Here is a 19,625-nt window from a genome sequence, read left to right as displayed (position 1 = left end):
TAAACTATTGAATTTTACAAGAATTGAGACGAGACATAAAATTTATAGAAACTAAATCAAATTTTAAATTTTATAAGAACTAAAATTGAACTTTTAATTTTTTTTTAGAAATAAAAAAAAAATCATCACACATGTAACACGAGTATCATATAGAAATCACGTAGATGCCCCATAAACCAAAATGTCCATGTTTATAACGATGATGTGAAATTTTGCTATTTATGTCAACATCAAGTCAAGAGAGTTAGACACCTCAATCACAAATAACATATTTGTATCTTAAGAAACTAAATTCAGACAAAACATGTTGGAAAGACGAAAACTAAATTTTGAATATTTTATAAGAACGAAAAATATATATTTTTTTCTTTTTATTGAATAACGATAAGTCGAGAATCACTAAGTCATAGACACAATGACACCATCGTGCATTTGTGATTTTCTCACATCAGCAACTAGAAGTACACAAGACAGAGTCCAAGTGATCCAACTATTAGGCAATAAAGAACCCCTTAGTTCAAAGCTTTGACGGGTCCTTCCTTGGCGTGATGCACAACTATGTAATTATAGGCATCCAAAGTGAGAAAATCATCAAGAGTTGGGGACGTGCATTGGCGAGTGAAGATCTTGCAAGCCGCCTTGTACATTCCCTTCTCGAACTTCACTGTTCCCACTTCCTTTTCAATCCTAGCCATCTCTTCTTCAACCACTCTATCAAAAAGGTCTTTGTTCACTTTCTCTCCAAGCCCATCTTCATCTAGCTCCACTCCATACTTGAGCCACTGCCAGTTCTGCACCCTGCTAATCTCAGCAGTGGCAGCATCCTCCATGAGGTTGTAAAGAGGCACGCAACCGCTTCCGCTGAGCCACGCTGCCAGGTACTGAATGCCCACCCTTGTGTTTAATCTGAGACCTTCCATGGTGCGGGTTCCTATTGGTATCTGCAAGAGGTCTTGTTCAGTTAAGTTTGCAGCATCTTCGCGTTTTACTGTGTCTATCTGGTTGGAAGCGTTGCCCATGTTGTTGTTGAAAATCTCCATGCAGGCTGGAATGAGACCAGGGTGTGCAGCCCAAGTTCCATCGTGCCCTGCCTTCACTTCTCTAAGCTTGTCCTTCCTTACCAGTTCCAGTGCTGCCTCATTTGCCACTGGGTCATCTTTGATTGGAATCTGTGCTGCCTATTGAACAATTTGAACTTTTCATCAGACACATCTTCCATATAGATCTTTAGAAGACAGTAATTGTTTGCAAACATAAAAATAAGTTAAACTATTCATTGGTTCCTGTAATTATCCGGATCTTTAAGTTTTAGTCCCTATTTGCTAAACAATATGTTGTGGTGGTTTATCACCACACACACAAAAAAAATTGTAGCTGTATTACGTCACCAAAAAGTGCTCTATGATTTTAGCAATAGAGACTAAAACTTTTATGCATATGTAAGAATTAAAACTTAACGGTTTTTTGTTGTAGGAAGTAAAACTTAAAATGAGGACAACTATAAAGAATGAATGAATAGTTTAAAATATAATACAGAAACCAAAGTAGTTCCCATTCATATCATTCCTAAAAAGTAATACAGACACCAAACAGACAGTAATTTCTATGGTTACGATGTTCAGCTAGCAACCTACAGTCCGCAATTGTATAGTCTGTAATCTATATACCATTTTGCTTCAAAGTTAGAACTGCTTAGAAATGAATATGCATATTCATTTGTTGACATTCATAATAACTATTTTATAAATAATACCAACCATAATTTGTAATTGGTTGACTGACATCATGACCGTCTAAAGGGTTTTCATCCAATTACAAATTGTGATTAGTTGGTAATTTTTATAATAACTATATTAACAGTCATACTAATAATGATTTCTAATTAATTGATGGTGCCTTAGTTTTTATATGACGTCGCATAGAAATTAAACTCAAATAAAAACCATACAGCTAATTTTTTTTATGTGGCACTGTTCAGTTAGCAACCAACAATCTAGCATGTTATATAGTCTGTAATCTATAATTACACTTTTGCTTAGAAGTTAGAACTGCTTAAAAAACATGCATGCCTATTAGTAGTAAACCAGAGTAGTTCCATTGCATACCATTCCTCCCATAGCATGCACACCGCGCCTGTGGCACGTCCTGATGAGGAGATCAGAGTAGCTTTTCATGAAGTGTTGAGTCATGCCAACCTGAACCCTGTCTGGTAGGAGGCGATCTGGGTGAGCCTGGAAGGTCTTAACATAACTGAAAATGTAATCCCAACGCCCACAGTTTAGACCCACCGAGTGCTCTTTCAGCTCATACAAAATTTCATTCATTTGAAACACTGCAGGAAGTGTTTCTATCAGAACCGTTGCCCTTATGCTTCCTCTTTCGATGCCTACTACATCCTCAGCCTTCTCAAACACGCTGTTCCATATCTTAGCTTCCCTGTCAGTCACAAGATTCTTATATTACAATTCCATAATATGGAGTTCCTAAAGTGCTGGACCATCCGATTGAGGATGGTTGGACCTCTTATCTTTGAGCTCAATATAATAATTTGTAGAGGACACATTCAATAAACTGTTGTGATTCCCCATGGTCATGCTAGATCGTGCATAAGAGAGTTTATTGAGGAGTTTTGAGTTTTGAACAGGTTTTAGGACTATTCAGTCATTTTGAAGTGTGTTTGGTATTTTTCTTCAATTGGAATTAGAAATTTGTCTTGTTGCTGATGTTTAATGCAAAGTTGCAAACCTTTATGACGACTATCAAAATGAATCTTTAATTTTAACTGGAAAACAACACCAACTAAAGAATTGCATTTTAATTTTGTCCTTTCGTGTATTATACTTATGCTAGAAAACTGAATTCTAGCCTCTGCTAAAAGCCTAAAACATATGAAATTACTAACAAGAGTAGCTTTGTTCTTTGGCTCGTGTTATGACTGCATAGCATAGTGCTTACTTACCTTGAATGCTCCATTTTGGGGAGATAAAAGAAAGGGCCAAAGCCGGCACCTTGAGTGCGCCGGAATGCTGAGTGGTTGTGGTAGAAGTAGAGGCCAAAATCAACAAGGCAACCAGTTGCAGGTTCACCATCAATCAGAATATGTGCTTCAGGTAGATGCCAACCTCTTGGTCTCACAAAAAGCTTTGCTGTCTGATCATTGAGCTTGTAAATCCTGTTCCTTACTTTGTCATGGAAGCTTATGGTCCCATCCACAGCATCCTTCAAGTTCACTTGACCACTAATAAGATTTTCCCAGGTCGGTGACAGTGCATCTTCTAAATCAGCCTTAGAATTTAGAAAAAACAGCAACAACAACTTTCAGTGATTTGGTTCCAGGATAAACCAAATTCAATTAACCCTTCTATAATTAAAAAAATAAAATAAAAGACTTAATTGAACTTTAATTTTCTTACTCTGTCTGCAGGATTTTCGTCACTTAAGTTTTAAACGTGCCAATTGAGTCTTTTTAAATTTCTCTCTTTTACAATTAGGTCCTTCCATCGCTCCAACATCTCCGATATTAGATGAAATTAAGATGGAAGGACCCGATTAAAAACGAAAGAAAACTTGAAAGACTTAATTGGTACAATTAGTACCCAATCTGAGAGAATAAAATCGCACAATTATGACACAACACAACACCCGATAGATTTAAAATGCAAGTGTACACCAATTTTTTTATTATATTATTTTATATATGCCTCAACTCCAACTCAAATTTTAATTAACAAATCAAGGTTTTAAATAACGATCGTGCTAGCTTTGTAGTTTCGTCCTATTTATTGGTATCGCGGACAAATGTGGTCAATGCGATCTCAGTTGCGGTGGCGGACAGTTAACAAACCTTGATGTTGTGGCCAAATGACGGACTAGACCGTTTTTTAAAACCTTTAACAACTTTAGTGAAATAACAAAACATAGTAATCATAAGTGTAGATGCAGAAACTAACCATAAAGACTTTAGCTGCAGAGTTGAGAGCATTGATGACCATCTTTCTGTCCACAGGGCCAGTGATCTCCACTTTCCTATCAGCAGCAGCTGGTGGAACAGGTGCACACACCCACTCCTGCTCTCTGATGTCACTGGTGGCAGGATCAAACCCCGGAAGAGACCCTTCATTGTACTTCTTCTTTGCCTCTCTTCTGCGCTCTAATGCATGCTTGATATCGTTCCGGAACTCACGTTGCAGTTCAGCAACGAATTTCAAAGCATCTTTTGCGAGGATTTTTGCAAACTCTGCATCGTATCTTCCCAGAATGTCCACTCCTTCTGGCACGTCATAGGTTCCGAGGTCCATCGCCTTTCTTTCTTTCTTCCTGCAATGTTCGTAGTCACGAGCGAAATACAGAGTGTGGCATTAGAGCAAAAGCATGGTTGAAATTAGGTTTCATCAATCATTTCGTCCGCACAGCATGTATTAACTTTTCATTTTAATGTCTATAATTATATTTAATTATGAATCCACTCCATAAAAATAAAAATAATGTATGTTTAATTTAGTGCTTATATTTTTATTTTGTAATGATTTTACATCAATGGAAAATTAACAATAAAAATTAAAACATAAAAAATTTACTCATATGAAGATTGAAACATAAAATTTTTAGATATAAAAATTAAAACCTAGAGTTAATACAAATTATAAAGATAAGATGACTAATTAAGCCTAAAGCTTATATTGAAAAAGTAGTACTAATAGTACATGGTTACAATTTTTTTATTTATTTACCTGACAAATTTTTTTTTTTTACATAAAACAAGTAGTACCGTTAGATGGAATCTATCAAAGTATTAGTATCATATGTACATGTGTATTTGGATATTTGATCACCTTAATAGTGGTGTAAGCTTTTTATTCTTGTTAATGATTATTCCTTGTAAAAAAAACAGTTGTCTATTTATATTTAGTGAATATTTCTCCTTCCAATTAAATCTTTTTCAATATAAAAGACTCAAACTCTGACCAAACTCAATTATAATCATACCACTTGTTGATCTTGTGTACTTTGTTTAGTAATCAGTTAAACTCACCTTATTTTTTAAAATAAAAGCAATAAATACTTGCTTTTTGTAGTGAGCTCTATCGGTCGTCATTTTATGTATTTGTTATCTCAGAAATTATTTAATAAATCTGTCAAAAAGATTATTTAATAAATGGAGAATAAGATTTGCATATTTAATAAAATTCATATACTCAAAAATATTTAATGAAATTCAGATACTCATAAAAACATATTTAATAAAATTCATATAAATTTCACTCGATTACAAAAACTGTATAAAAAAGAATTTTAAAGAGCACGCATCTTTGCAAACATATTTTTTCTTATAATTTTTTGTTTTATCTGAATCTCTTTGTTAAATTATTCATCTTGTCATGAACTTCTTTCTTATCTCTTTTATTATGGGTCAGCCTAGGGTGAAGTACTAAATTATGAGTCCATATTTCATATTACTTCCATGCTTCTGTCACTTTCAAAAGAAATTTTTTACGTTTATTATCTTCTATTTTAAACTTTTTCTTGAGAAGTGAATGTCGGAGGTTGGGCTTTATTTCACAACTAAAAGAAAATTGTGTACATCAGAATCCAATATTGAGCAATCTGCATTGGATGCTCCTCTACGTACCCATAACATAAGTAAAGCCAATTGTGTCAGTCTGACAGCTATTTTTTTTATCAGTACGAGGTACAAACAGCAATTGTGTTTTGAGGTGGGTTAGAAAAATAAGGATCAATACCAAGGAAAGCTAGATAGATATTATTAACGATCAATATCATGTACATGAAGCTCAACAAGAGATGTAATTTATCAACTGATTAAATTGAAATGCTAGCTTAGCAAAAACTTGTCTACAACTCTATTTGCTGTTCTTCGTATAGCCCTTGAAGTGAAAAGGAGATGTGTAGACCACACAATCCTCTATAAATCACTGGAGATATGCGCATTGCTACTCCTTTTCTTAATAAAGTTGATTGCAAGCAGTCTCACTCTCAGATATTTTACGGACACGGATCTTTTTCCATATATTACATCCGTGAAGCCAAGACTTGTCGTTGGTGGTTTCTGAATATAATACCAAATCCTGTGTGCCACCAAAGGAGTCAAAATTGGCTTTGATGAAGCCATGTGCGGGTGGGGTCTAGACTCTAGTGTGCCCCAATAAGGTTAATAGGTTGTGACAAAATTGTACTACTTATCCTCGGAACCCAAGTTTTTTGTAGCACAATGGGTATTGTCATTTGGTGAGATATTCTTGTGGACCCTCTAGATCAGATTCCTTTCTTGAGTTGGAGAAAAATAATCAAATAAAAAGGTTAATATGTTTGGTTGAAGGAAAATTAAAGAAGGAATAAATTTAAAATTGTAGGGTTTAATTTTTTTATTTACTTTTTTTAAATCAAATATCTCTCTTCATTCATATTTTTAGCTTTTGTAGTTTTGTTTTAATTTTCGTGCATCCCCTATTCTTATTTTAATCTATTTTATTTTTATTTATTTCTCTTTTTTCTACCAAAAAATCCGATGCATCGGGGTATAGCTTTTGTAGTTTTGTTTTCAGAGTTTTGACCAGATGGTGTGGTGGTGTGGGTAGAGCTCGATAATGGTTGTGAAAAAGGGCACTGTGATTGATCTAATCACATGATATTCAGATTTTTAATCTTTTGTTTGGTTGTGAGAAAACAAAGAGAAGGAATGAAAGTAACTAGGTAAGATAAGTGAGAAATAAGATGAAAATGAAAATTATTTGGTTGAAGAGAAATAAAGTAAAATAAAAAATATTTAAATTAAAAGTGTTTGGTAAGTTGAAAAAAAAGACATTGATACACTTAAAAAATACCATTTTAGCCTACAGTATTAACATGTTTTTTAACCTGGAAAAATAAGCATGTAAAGTGCATAATGCCAGTTTTTAACTCATGCGATGAGGGCTAGATGGGAAAAGCAAGGCACACACCACCAATTTTATTGCACTTTTAATCAATTGAAAAAGGAATTGTTTATTGTGAATCCCACAATTTTTGTTTTAAAAAAACTTCCCGTCTTTTCCATTCAACCAAACCAAATCACTCAACATAGCACATTTATCCTCTCTTCTTTTTTTTTTCTTTTCCAATTATTTTTTGAGAAATGCGTTTTGGTACGAAAGACAATTTCTTTTCTTCAGAAAGAGGCCCAAGCCAAGTTACAGCCCAACTCTACATGGAAATAAAATGCCCACAAAATCATAGGAGCAGTTGTTAAATATGTCTATTTTCGGTATAGGAGGTTTGGATTCTATTTCTGCAGCATCTTTTTGTTTTTTTTTTTTAAAATTTCACACTCTTAGTGTAAGTTATTTTCGTTAGCTTCCTTAGTCTTCTTTTTTGAGCATTTGTTATCTCTGGTGATGTACATGATGCGTTGTTCAACAGGATATGATGAAATTGGATGATTATTCGTCGCTGAAGAAGAAGAGATACATAAATTTTTTTTTAGAAACATAAGGATTTTTAATCTGTATGACTCATACGAATCATCAATCCGTGTAACCATATGGATTTTTGATCCATAGGTTTTAATTTTTTTTAAATAGCAAATAAAATTTTTTCAATTATATATTTAATTTGTTTTGTAGTGTAATTTTTTTAAATAGTTTTAGCAATTTTAGAAATATTGATTTGGTGATATTATTTTATAGTGATATAAAAATATAAAAATATGTATTTAGTAATTAGAATGGTTAAAAAAATGACAATATATATAAACTTTTAAAAATTGCTAAAACTAACATTAGATTCCTAAAAAATTAATTTTGTAATTAGATTGGTAAAAGTAATATTAGATTGCTAAAATAATTTTGTGTATACATTTAACTGAGTTATGTACTTTAATGTTTATTATAGTGATTAATAATTAAATTTTAAATTTTGGTTTTAATATTTTTAATAACTACCAAATTTAATATTTTTTAAATTTGTTTTCAATCATTATCTTAAATTAACAATCTTATCATATTTTAAATTTTAAATTTTAGTTTCAATATTTTTTATAACTACCAAATTAAATATATTTTTAAATTTAATTTCAATCATTATCTTAAACTGATAATTTTATCATATTTTAAATTTTGGTTTCACTATTTTTTATAACTATCAAATTTAATATAATTTTAAATTTGATTTCAATTATTATCTTAAACTAGCCATCTTATCATCTTTTAAATTTTTGTTTCAATATTTCTTATAACTACCAAATTTAATATATTTTTAAATTTCATTTCAATCATTACCTTAAACTAACAATCTTGTCATATTTTGAATTTTAAATTTTGGTTTTAATATTTTTTATAACTACCAACTTTAATATATTTTTAAATTTGATTTCAATAATTATCTTAAACTAACAATATTATCATATTTTAAATTTTAAAATTTGGTTTCAATATTTTTTATAACTACCAAATTTAATATATTTTTAAATTTGATTTCAATCATTATCTTAAACTAACAATCTTATCATATTTTAAATTTTAAATTTTGGTTTCATAATTTTTTTATAACTAACAGTATTATACAATTAAAAATTATGTTTCAATATTTTTATAACAAATTTTAATTATTTAAAATTTCCGTTTAAATATTTTTTGTAACTAACAATTTTAAATTTTTTTTAATTATGATTTCAATATTTTTCATAAGTAACAAATTTAATATCTTTTAAATATTTGTTTCAAATTTTTAAAAAAAAGTTAAACAAATATAATATAACAATATTGAAAATTAATTGTTTTACCAATCTAATCTTAATTTTAGTGATATAATCTAATCTAATCTTAGTTTTAGCAATCTAATCTAATCTTAGTAATAACTAATACATTTTTTTATATGAATAAAATCTATACTTAACATATAAATAAGAAAAAATTATAAAATTTCACTAACATTACAAAACAATATTACACTACAAAACAATTTAAATAATAATTGACAAATATATATATTTACAATGTAAACAGAAAATTTCAAAAAAACAAATTTAGAAAAAAAAATATTCAACAAAAAAAAACCTATATAGATCAGCAACCTTAATGGGTCATACGAATTGATGATCCGTATGAGATTTTTTCAGTAAAATGTTGTTTTAGTCTGTTACACTGCTTTAAACAACAACATCAAACTAATATCAACAACATCCAAAAAATTATAATCATTCATTCAAAAAAGGCAACAACAACAACAACGAAGGAGTAGCAACACAATGCACAAAAAATAAGTATGATAAGGCCAGCAACAAAGGATTAGGAGCCACCAACAAGAAAAACCACAAATGAAGGACCAACACCCACAAAGGAAGAAGAAGAAGCACCAACGGAGTGAAACGACATAGGAAAGGGGAAGAAGAAGAACCACATCGACGCATAAAGTAGAGGAAGAAAAAGAACGAAAATGACACATGAACACTGACTCATACGGACGAGTTACTCTTGTTTTTTATAGGCAAAAGGTGAAGGGCATTTTAGCCCTTTCACCTTCGTTGTTGGGTGTCCCAGCAAAAATGCTGGGTGCCTAAAGCAACGACCAAAATCATATCACTAATTAGATGTAGATTTTAGGGCTTTGCTAGGTGCACCAGACATATTATTGCTTGTGCACCCAGCATTAAAATAAAATTCCAAAAATACCCTTAAGTGTTTTTTGTTTTTATGGATTACATAACTCGTATAATTCATACGGATTACGTAATCTGTATAATTCATACGAATTACGTAATTCATATGAGGTAATTTGTATTAATCTGTATGACTCATACGGATTACGTGATCTGTAAGTATTTTTTTAATTTTTTAATAAATTAATTTTTTTAATAGTAAATATTTTTTATTTATAAAAAAATATACAAATTAAATAATTCATATGAGTTATATCAAAATTAATTATCACAAAATTTATTATTTAAATTTATATGCTCATTAAATATACATTAGAAATTTTATTGTTATATATAACAACATTATTTATTTTATAACATAATTGGGCTATTAGCTTAATTGGTTAGAGTGTTGTGTTAATAACTTGAAAGTCACATGTTTGTCTCGTGTTTGGAACATTAATTCGTAAATCATATTTTTTTAAAGAAATATTTAGAAAAAAACTTATGGATTGGGTCATACGGGCAAAATGGAAAAATCATAAAATTACTAGGTGTACCAGCAATTTTGGGGTGCACATAGCAATGCCCAGATTTTCTAATATAGCTTGCTTCTGAATTGTGAAATCAATTTCAGCGTTGAGGCGATCTAATAGCTCTTTGGTTTCCTTAAGCCTTTATCCATAGTAAAAAAAAAAACCTAAAAAAAAAAACCCTTTACATTACAGAACTCAATCTCATATGAAAAACCACCCACATTGTTGATTTGTACTCTGCGCGTGCTTCCCGAAAAAAAAATCAATTAATACTACCACCCTATATTCTTACCAATCCTAATCCGTTGGGTACAAAAGACCAAAAAAAATTAAAAAATACTACAATTACAAATTTTCAAATAAGATGGGATAAACCATTTTGATAAGATGGGACAAACCATTTTGATTAGTGTGAAACACATGCAACTATAATATAACTATCAACAGAAGGATGCCTCTGCTTAATTAACAGAGGGGTCTAGGCATAACTTGATCATGGAGACATGAAATGTTGAGTGGATCCGAGAGTTTTCAGGAAGCTGTAACTTGTAGGCAATTGGACCTACGTACCTTTTCTAGAATGCTGTAGGGAAACTACTTTGATAACATTAATCGACATAATTTAGTGACAAAAATATATATATATCAAATTTCTAGTATAATTGTTTTCATTGCTAGTAAACATAAGGCAAGTTATATCATTCAAAATATAGCTACAATGACGAACTTTATTCTTCTCTTCCACGCACAATTATATGACGTCCCAGGCCCTTCATGAAACGATGAAGTGATGGTAAAAAGACAAAGACAACTTAGGAGAACAAACAAGACAGAATCTAAAGGACCCAATTATTATGCATAATAAAGAACCACTTCCTTAGTTCAAACTTCAAAGCTTTGATGTTTCCCTCGGGTGATGCACGACAATGTAATTATAAGCATCCAGAGTGAGAAAATCATCAAGCGTTGGTGACGTGCATTGGCGAGTGAAGATCTTGCAAGCCTCCTTGTACATTCCCTTCTTGAACTTCTCTGTCCCCACTTCCTTTTCAATCCTAGCCATCTCTTCTTCAACAACCCTACCAAAAAGTTCTTTGTTCACTTTCACTCCAAGACCATCCCCATTGAGCTCCACTCCATACTTGAGCCACTGCCAATTCTGCACCCTGCTGATCTCAGCAGTGGCAGCATCCTCCATGAGGTTGTATAGAGGCACCGAACCGCTTCCGGTGAGCCACGCCGCCACGTACTGAATTCCCACCCTTGTGTTCAATCTGAGACCTTCCATGGTGCGGGCTCCTCTTGGTATCTGCAAGAGGTCTTGCTCGGTGATGTTTGCCCCATCTTCGCTTTTCACTGTGTCTATCTGGTTGGAAGCATTGCCCATGTTGTTGTTGAAAATCTCCATGCAGGCTGGAATGAGACCAGGGTGCGCAGCCCAAGTTCCATCGTGCCCTGCCTTCACTTCTCTAAGCTTGTCCTTCCTTACAAGTTCCAGTGCTACCTCGTTAGCCACTGGATCTTCTTTGATTGGAATCTGCGCTGCCTGTTTAACAACTTAAAAGAGAAATCAGTACATGCATTACAGTATAAAAGTTTTCATAACGTGATTCAATAACAAATTATAATATACTAAGCTCTGATCCTATTTATAATGTACACTAATAGGACTGGAGCTAGTTTGCAAATTTTTATAATAATTATTAAAAGTTATATTAAGTGTAATTTTAACTTGGTTGATTGATACTGACCATGTAAAGGGTTTTCATGATTTGATCCAATCACAAAATGCAATAAATTGATTGTCTTTTATGCTAACTACAACAAAAATATACCAATAATGATTTTTAATTGATAGTGTGCAAGTTTGTATAGACACTGTTCAAATAGCAATTATTAATCTAACATTGTATAGTCTCTAATCTAAAATTACTCTTTTGCTTAAAAGTTAGAACTGCTTAAAAATAAATATGCATGTCTATCAGTAATAGTAAACCAAGAGATATAACATTGGTCTAATGTTGAAGAGAGAAGGGAAGGGAGATGTTATGGGTTCAAACCCCGCACTAACAAAAAATTAACAATATAAATAACTAATGTTTGTCTATAAAAAAAAGTAATAGTAAACCAAAGTGATTCCATTACATACCATTCCTCCCATAGCATGCACGCCGCGCCTGTGGCACGTCCTGATGAGAAGATCAGAATAACTTTTCATGAAGTGTTGAGTCATGCCAACCAGGACCCTATCTGGTAAGAGGCGATCTGGATGAGCTTGGAAGGTCTTAACATAACTGAAAATGTAATCCCAACGCCCACAGTTCAAACCCACTGAATGGTCCTTCAGTTCATACAAAATTTCATTCATTTGAAACACTGCAGGAAGTGTTTCTATCAGAACAGTTGCCCTTATGCTTCCTCTTTCGATGCCTGCTACCTTCTCAGCTTTCTCAAACACATTGTTCCAAATCTTAGCTTCCCTGTCAATTATAAGGTTCTCTTATATTACAATTCCATAGTATAAACTAACATTAGAATTTTCAGCTGAATAAGGCAAGATTTTTACATTACAATTCTATTACAATTCTATAATATAAGACAAAATTTAGATTTATTTTGCTTTGATGTTTTTTTAGCAATGTTGTCCGATGAAAATTAGACATTTTCCTCTATAACATAATTATGCTGATTTTAAATACAAACTTTTAATGAGACTACCAAGATGAAACTCTAATTTAAATCAGAGAATAATATCAAAAGTATTTAACCACCTGTATCTTAGTTTTTTATACTACATAGCCAAATTCTAACCTCCCATAAAGCCTAAAACTTGTGAAACTACTAAACCAAGTAGCTTTATTCTGTGGCTCTTGTGTCATGACTGCATAGCATAGTGCTTACCTTGAATGCTCCATCTTGGGAAGATAAAAGAATGGGCCAAAGCCAGCACCTTGAGTGCGCCGGAATGCTGAGTAGCTGTGGTAGAAATAGAGGCCAAAATCAACAAGGCAACCAGTTGCAGGTTCACCATCAATCAGAATATGTGCCTCCGGTAGGTGCCAACCTCTTGGTCGCACAAAAAGCTTTGCTGTTTGATCATTGAGCTTGTAAACCCTGTTTCTTGCTTTGTCATGCAAGCTTATGGTCCCAGCCACAGCATCCTTTAAGTTCACTTGGCCTCTCATAAGATTTTCCCAGCCTGGTGACAGTGCATCTTCAAAATCAGCCTGAGAAATTGAAAATAGAAATAAAAATCAGAAACAACAACTTTCAATGCTCTTGTTCTGGGATAAACTGAATTCAATCAACTCTAATATAATTAAAAAACAAAAGACTTCATTAAATTTTTAATCTCTTACGCTTACCTTGATTATGAAATTTTGATCGTTAAAAAATTCTATTTGCGTTAATTGAGTCATTATTAGATGAGATCCTTATTAAAGGAACTAATTATAAATAAGAGAAAGTTGAAGAGATTTTTTATTTACTTATAGGGATTAAAAACAGTTAAGTTTACAACAGTTCGTAGACTTTCTTATCAACAGAGTTAGACTTTTCGTTAAAATAAAGATGACAAAATCTTATGATCGGACACTAAAATTACAATTAAGTAAAAAAAAAATGCTAGAATACACCAAATTTTATACTATTTTTATATATGCATCATCTCTCAACTTGATTATTGATTAACAACTATAGTCAAATTAGTAAAGATACATAGTAATGTAGAGTGTACGTGTACTAACCATAAAGACTTTAGCTCCAGAGTTGAGAGCATTGATGACCATCTTTCTATCCACAGGGCCAGTGATTTCAACTTTTCTATCAGCAACTGCTGGTGGAACAGGTGCACACACCCACTCTTGCTCTCTGATGTACCTTGTGGCAGGATCAAACTCTGGAAGAGCCCCTTCATTGTACTTCTTCTTTGCTTCTCTTCTGCACTCTAATGCATACTTGATATGATTCCTGAACTCACGTTGCAAGTCAGCAACGAATTTCAAAGCATCTTTTGTGAGGATTTTTGCAAACTCTGCATCATATCTTCCCCGAATATCCACTCCCTCTGGCACATCATAGTAAGACTCAATCTTTTTCACTGCTGGTGTAGGATAGCCATAGGTTCCGATGTCCATTGCACTTCTTTCTTCCTGAAATGGTCGTAGTGCAAATACAATGTGACATGAGAGCAAGGGATGGGTAGAATTTATATAGAACAAGTAGTACAGTAGATGGTTTATTGGTTACAGATTATTTTATTTTGTCTTTTTATCTACTTGATACTATAGGATTACTATCAACAAGTAGCACAGTATATGGTTACAGCACGTCAAACATGTCTAGACACAAATATAGAAATAAGAATGAGATAAGTGATTGATATAATAAAGAAAAAAAGGTTACGTGTAATCATTATTATCCGATTATAATTAATTATATATGCTAAATTTGTTAATTTTTATAATAATTATTTTAAAACTCATAATAGTAATTAAATTCCATATCAATTTAAAATTATTGTATGATCATCAAGTTCTAAAATTATAAATTACTATAGGTATGATATTTACATAGTTTGATGGTCAATGTAACTTTGAGCAAACTGACAAATTAGAAATTGTACATAATTTCAGTACAAATGATAAAAAAAAAATATTTTTTAATCTATATATTATAATTATAAATGATGTGTAAAAAAGAAAAAAAAAGGTATTTTTCTGAAAATGAAAATAGGGAAATGAAATTTAGCTTTATGGACATGGGCCAACAATTTGAGATTGATGGGGTTTGTATGATTGTAGGCGTCAGAAGATCAAGTGAGACGAGCAATTGACCATAACATTGGATTGGAGGAGGATAAGAGGGAGGCGTTATTAAATTTTGTGCCTTACTTGGGAGGTGTGCTAAGTTACGATGCTGTGCTGTGGGATGCATTTGGAACTATTATAGCAGCATGTTTGGATTTGGGTTAAAGGGAAGATGGGTTCACACGCAAAGCTATTAGTAGCTTTAGCTTCCACGTTTGGGTGCCATTTGACGTGATTGTTGTTTGTCTTTCCTAATCCGAAATGCGTCGACACTTGACAGTATTCGGCGGCAACAAAACACATTCTAGATAATTTACAGGTGTATTTCCTTGAGAGAAACGAAATACTAGTAGAGAGGAAATAAATGCGTTTAATTTAACAGAAGCATAATGTTCAATTATATTTATTGATTCAGTTATATTTACAATAAACCTCAAAAATATCATTTTTTTTTTGTATGTCCTTCTAACTAGATATTTATGGTTAATTTTTTATAATGATATTTAGATAGGATGATCCAATTAAAAATAACTAAAGTTCTGGATCTAAATAAAAATTTGATAAAAAATATAAGAACTCGTGGATAAATTCAACCTAAAAGAATAAAATGTGATATAAATATAAGGATATTTTTGTCTTAGCATAAAAGAATTTTTTTCCTCCCTCTGTATGGTCAAGTTTTGGACAGAACATGAACTTGTATCAGCAAACATTTGCTAATACCCTTTCTTCTAGTGTTTGTTTTCATTAGCAAACACCTACTAATACCCTTTCTTCCTTTTGGTGTTTGTTTACACCAAATGAGGAACAAATTAAAAATTTTGAATCTTTTCTTTTCTTCACAATTTATCATTCTACTTTACAACAAAACAAACAAACCATTTATATTCTTTTTTAGATTTTTTCATCATTATTATGAATGTTTTTTTTTATGGAATGAATAATTTTGTTAGTTTATGGGTATTTGTTTTTGAAAAGTGTTATGAACAGATTCTCCAACATGTTCTTCCTAGTACTTTATCTTTTATTAGTTAAAATTTATTAAAAACAATAAAATCAGTAAAGAAGTTTATTAAATATGTTATGAAACTCATAAAATTTTCATTTTTAATAAATTTTAACAACTAAGAAAAAGTGTGTTAAAAAGAGAGTATTACATATAACATTTTTTTTATAGAAGTTTATGGGTATTATTATGGAATGTTTCAAAAATATAAGTTAATGAATTAATAAATAACTTTTTTATTATTACTTCCATCATTTTCCATGTATCCATTTTTCATATAAAAAATATTTTTTTTAAGTATCATCTAGTGTCCTTCTAAATTGATTTGATCCATTAATTAAGTTGCATCATTATAACATAAGGTATTTTCATCATCTGTTTTGTATCATGTGTGTGTTACACATCTAGGCCTAGAGAAGATTCGGAGTACATTTGAGAAAGAAAAAAAAAAGACTCGGAGTACAAATTTTCAAATGCATCATTGGCAATTGATTCACTTTCTCAACGGGTTCTCATTGAGAAGTCCGGTGCAACCAGTTTCTAATAAAGGATAAGATATTGGGCTGACCAAGCCCATATTCAATCAAAGAAGCCCATATATATCATATGGGCATCCAGAAATGTGGAAAGTCATTGATAAGGGAAAAAAGAAAGAGTTAATACGGAAACTTCGAAGTGTTTATACTTTATATAGCCCAAGAAGAGGGACAAAGTCCTTTTATTGGAGCATCTTTTTTTTATCGGCAAAATCAAAAATATAACTTAGGTACCAGATATCACAAATGTAAATCCAACACAGGTCTTGCTTTTATTGGAGCATGCGGTGCAGAAAGAGAGAAAAAAAAAGAGAGTCTTCCGTGTGTAGTTTCACCACAATTTTGGTGGCATCCTCAAACACACTAGTTTTGCTTGTGTGGTTTCAATAGTTTGTTTAGTTAGATGTTAATTATGTTATAATTAGGCTGACAGATTTGTTTCAATCCAATTCATTTTATAGTTCCACTTTCAAAATACTATATATGTTCCATCACACTTTGACTAATCTTTCTGCTAAAACCTAACTCCTTTGTTTTATTGATTTTGGTTTCTATTCAATGTAAAATAATGAAATTAAAATATTCTCACGTCATATCTTCCTATATCTTTTTCCCTAGCAACTAAATTTTGCAAAATAATAATAATAAAAAATATCATTCAAAAATAAAAATAAAAATTGTCTCTAATATTCAGCAAGGATATAAATCATTTGATTTATTTACTTATTATTTTTAGTGACTTTCCGAGTAAAAAATATTTCAACGAAAGAGTCTTTGTTTCTGATGATAATTGTTCTCTTAATTATTATTTTTTAATTAAAAAAGACTATTTGATTCCTCTCAACAAATCTTCACAACAATTACACAGTCCCAGAAACCATTTGCAACCCTGTTCAATTCTATCATGTGTAATTACAAACAAAGTCAATTTGATTAAATTTATCAACAATCACTCATAATAAAATGAAACGAGATAAAATAAATGAAACTTTTATCCTAAATTAATATCAGTTTTTACACCTTAACTTATGAAGAAAAAAAAACAAAACGCTTATAAAAAAGATAATACTGTGATTTTAAAATACCACCTATCATGTTCCTAGCCTTCCAAAAAGCAAAAGAACGAATGAGACTCGTCATTTCTCTAGTAGTGCGCTAAATAGTTCAAACGCCATAGGGGGATCTTTAGAAATTAGAAGGGATAGAGAAAGAAACATGATGATGAAAAAATGGTCTATTTTAATGGATGGAATTACAGACAAGTGTGGCGTCAAAAGAGTTGATGGCATTAATCAATAGTTTTGACCAAAAATAATATCCATGACGTCTCATTTTTTATCTTAACAACATTTAAGTAGTGAAACGTACTGGGAATGTGATAGAAAAAAGTAACAGTAGAATTTAACCCAAGATAATATGGTATGGTTGAGTGTTGACGTGGCCTTTAAGTAAATATTTTTTTTATGTAAATCACGCTAAGGCTTAGTGATTAAAATGATAATTAAGTCTCTTACGGATAAAAAACTATAATTCTCGATTTTTATGTTTTTGTTGCACACTTGCACTTCCGTGATGCATTTCTTCCTTAATTTCTTTTTTCTTTTCTTTGTGTTAATTATAATACGACATCTCTCTCTTTTTTGACCGGCTGCTATACAAGTATAAATATTATAGACATTTAACTTCAAAATAGTTTCAAACGAACATTTTCCTAAGACAATATACAAATTAGGCAAATCTAAGACGTTATTATTATTTTTTAAATCTAGAACGCATGTATTTTTAGCGAATAAAATTATTATGATAAAAAAAAATTCTCCAAATATTTCATACAATTGCTATTCAGGACTTAAAATCAAAATCAAGAACTTGCAACAACTAAAAAAAATATCTACGCATTTCTTTTTATTGCATGGCACTCGTCACGAGGACTTCTAGAATCCATATTTCCTGTTTAGGAGTAGAAAACAAACACGGCCCATCCCTATCTACATATAATATATATGTATCTTTTTCCCTATATGTATGCTGACCTCTGCCCGAAACCATATGAGGAAAGCAAAATTCTTCAATACTTGTCACAAATCTGGATACCCCTACATGTGGCAAAAATGGATAATTATTGCAATTAATTAAGAATAAAATAAAATATTAGCGCACTGAGAATATGATACCTCATGCAATATTTATATATCCTGATCTCGAAACTGTGTTGCGGAGATTCTAGTTGCTTTCAAGTGTCCAAATCTGGTTGGCTTCTGATGCTCTAATTATGGAGGAGACTCATCTTTGTATCTAAATAGGGCAAGCAAGACACTGTAGATAATAAGCATGTTGTCTGCGTCATTTTTTTTTTTTGTTTGGTTTAATTTCCTTGCATAAGGGAAATAATCAATGTCTCTTTCTTGAAGATAGCATTCAACTAATTAGTTGCGTTATATATATACATATATAGAAAGATCTTGTACAATTTATTTAATAATTAATTGTTAGGCTGATTAATTAATGAGGCCTTCAACTGTTGAAAAAGACTCTCAGATGACTTTAGCAGGAAGCTATAGAGCTAAGAGAACTAATTAAAAAGAAGGAATCTATTTTTCTATTTCCTTCTATTTAATCCAGATTGTAGATAGAGTTGGTGCTCTTGAAATGATAGACAAAATAGTAAAAAATAAATAAATTAAGACGGCGTTTAGTTGTTGTTTTTCAACTGATGCATTTTATTGATAAGTATAAAACTATTATTGTTTTTTTATAAATTTAAAAAAATAATAAAATACTACTTTAGCTTCTATATTAATTGTACATGATAAATGTTTATAATTAAAATTATAATAAAAAATAATTTTGTCACATATATATAAATTATGGCATGATTAAAATTTATTTTAAATAAATGTCTGTAATTATATAAATGATTTAGATTTTAATAAATAATTTAAATTTTAATAATATTTATTTTTAGTCATTGACAAAAAAATTTAAATATAAAATTTAATTTAGTGATGGAGATAAAAAAGAAAATACTTTGAGATCGTTGAGAAATAAATTTTTGTCTAGTTGCATGTGTAATTAGTGAAGTGTACCTCCAAATGCAAGAAGATAGAG

At 31.2% G+C, this 19,625-nt stretch overlaps 2 protein-coding genes across 2 annotated transcripts; both read right to left on the bottom strand.

Moving 5' to 3' along the window:
• Positions 1–314: 314 nt before the first annotated feature.
• On the bottom strand, positions 315–4,414 carry LOC114393247 (malate synthase, glyoxysomal-like). Its single transcript, XM_028354519.1, has 4 exons — positions 3,951–4,414; positions 2,960–3,285; positions 2,106–2,436; positions 315–1,178 (listed from the first exon to the last, which is right to left on the bottom strand). The coding sequence occupies exons 1-4, from the start codon at positions 4,296–4,298 to the stop codon at positions 513–515; spliced, it is 1,671 nt and encodes a 556-aa protein (XP_028210320.1). The 5' UTR covers positions 4,299–4,414; the 3' UTR covers positions 315–512.
• A 6,371-nt stretch (positions 4,415–10,785) lies between these two features.
• Positions 10,786–14,379, bottom strand: LOC114394120 (malate synthase, glyoxysomal). The gene is made up of 4 exons (XM_028355698.1): positions 13,914–14,379; positions 13,069–13,394; positions 12,317–12,647; positions 10,786–11,713 (listed from the first exon to the last, which is right to left on the bottom strand). The coding sequence occupies exons 1-4, from the start codon at positions 14,301–14,303 to the stop codon at positions 11,057–11,059; spliced, it is 1,704 nt and encodes a 567-aa protein (XP_028211499.1). The 5' UTR covers positions 14,304–14,379; the 3' UTR covers positions 10,786–11,056.
• Positions 14,380–19,625: the final 5,246 nt, after the last annotated feature.

Source organism: Glycine soja, chromosome 17 (assembly GCF_004193775.1).
Source record: "Glycine soja cultivar W05 chromosome 17, ASM419377v2, whole genome shotgun sequence".
Lineage (NCBI taxonomy): Eukaryota > Viridiplantae > Streptophyta > Magnoliopsida > Fabales > Fabaceae > Glycine > Glycine soja.
This window is presented reverse-complemented; position numbering and strand designations above follow the sequence as displayed.

Bases quoted from the DNA above. Each gene is read 5' to 3' on its own strand.
- LOC114393247 (XM_028354519.1), bottom strand. From the start codon at position 4,298: ATGGACCTCGGAACCTATGACGTGCCAGAAGGAGTGGACATTCTGGGA. The intron at 2,437-2,959 runs GTAAGTAAGCAC...TGTGACTGACAG, and splicing joins CCCAAAATGGAGCATTCAAG to GGAAGCTAAGATATGGAACA. The intron at 1,179-2,105 runs GTATGCAATGGA...ATTGTTCAATAG, and splicing joins TGCATGCTATGGGAGGAATG to GCAGCACAGATTCCAATCAA.
- LOC114394120 (XM_028355698.1), bottom strand. From the start codon at position 14,303: ATGGACATCGGAACCTATGGCTATCCTACACCAGCAGTGAAAAAGATT. The intron at 13,395-13,913 runs GTTAGTACACGT...TCAATTTCTCAG, and splicing joins CTGGAGCTAAAGTCTTTATG to GCTGATTTTGAAGATGCACT. The intron at 11,714-12,316 runs GTATGTAATGGA...GTTGTTAAACAG, and splicing joins TGCATGCTATGGGAGGAATG to GCAGCGCAGATTCCAATCAA.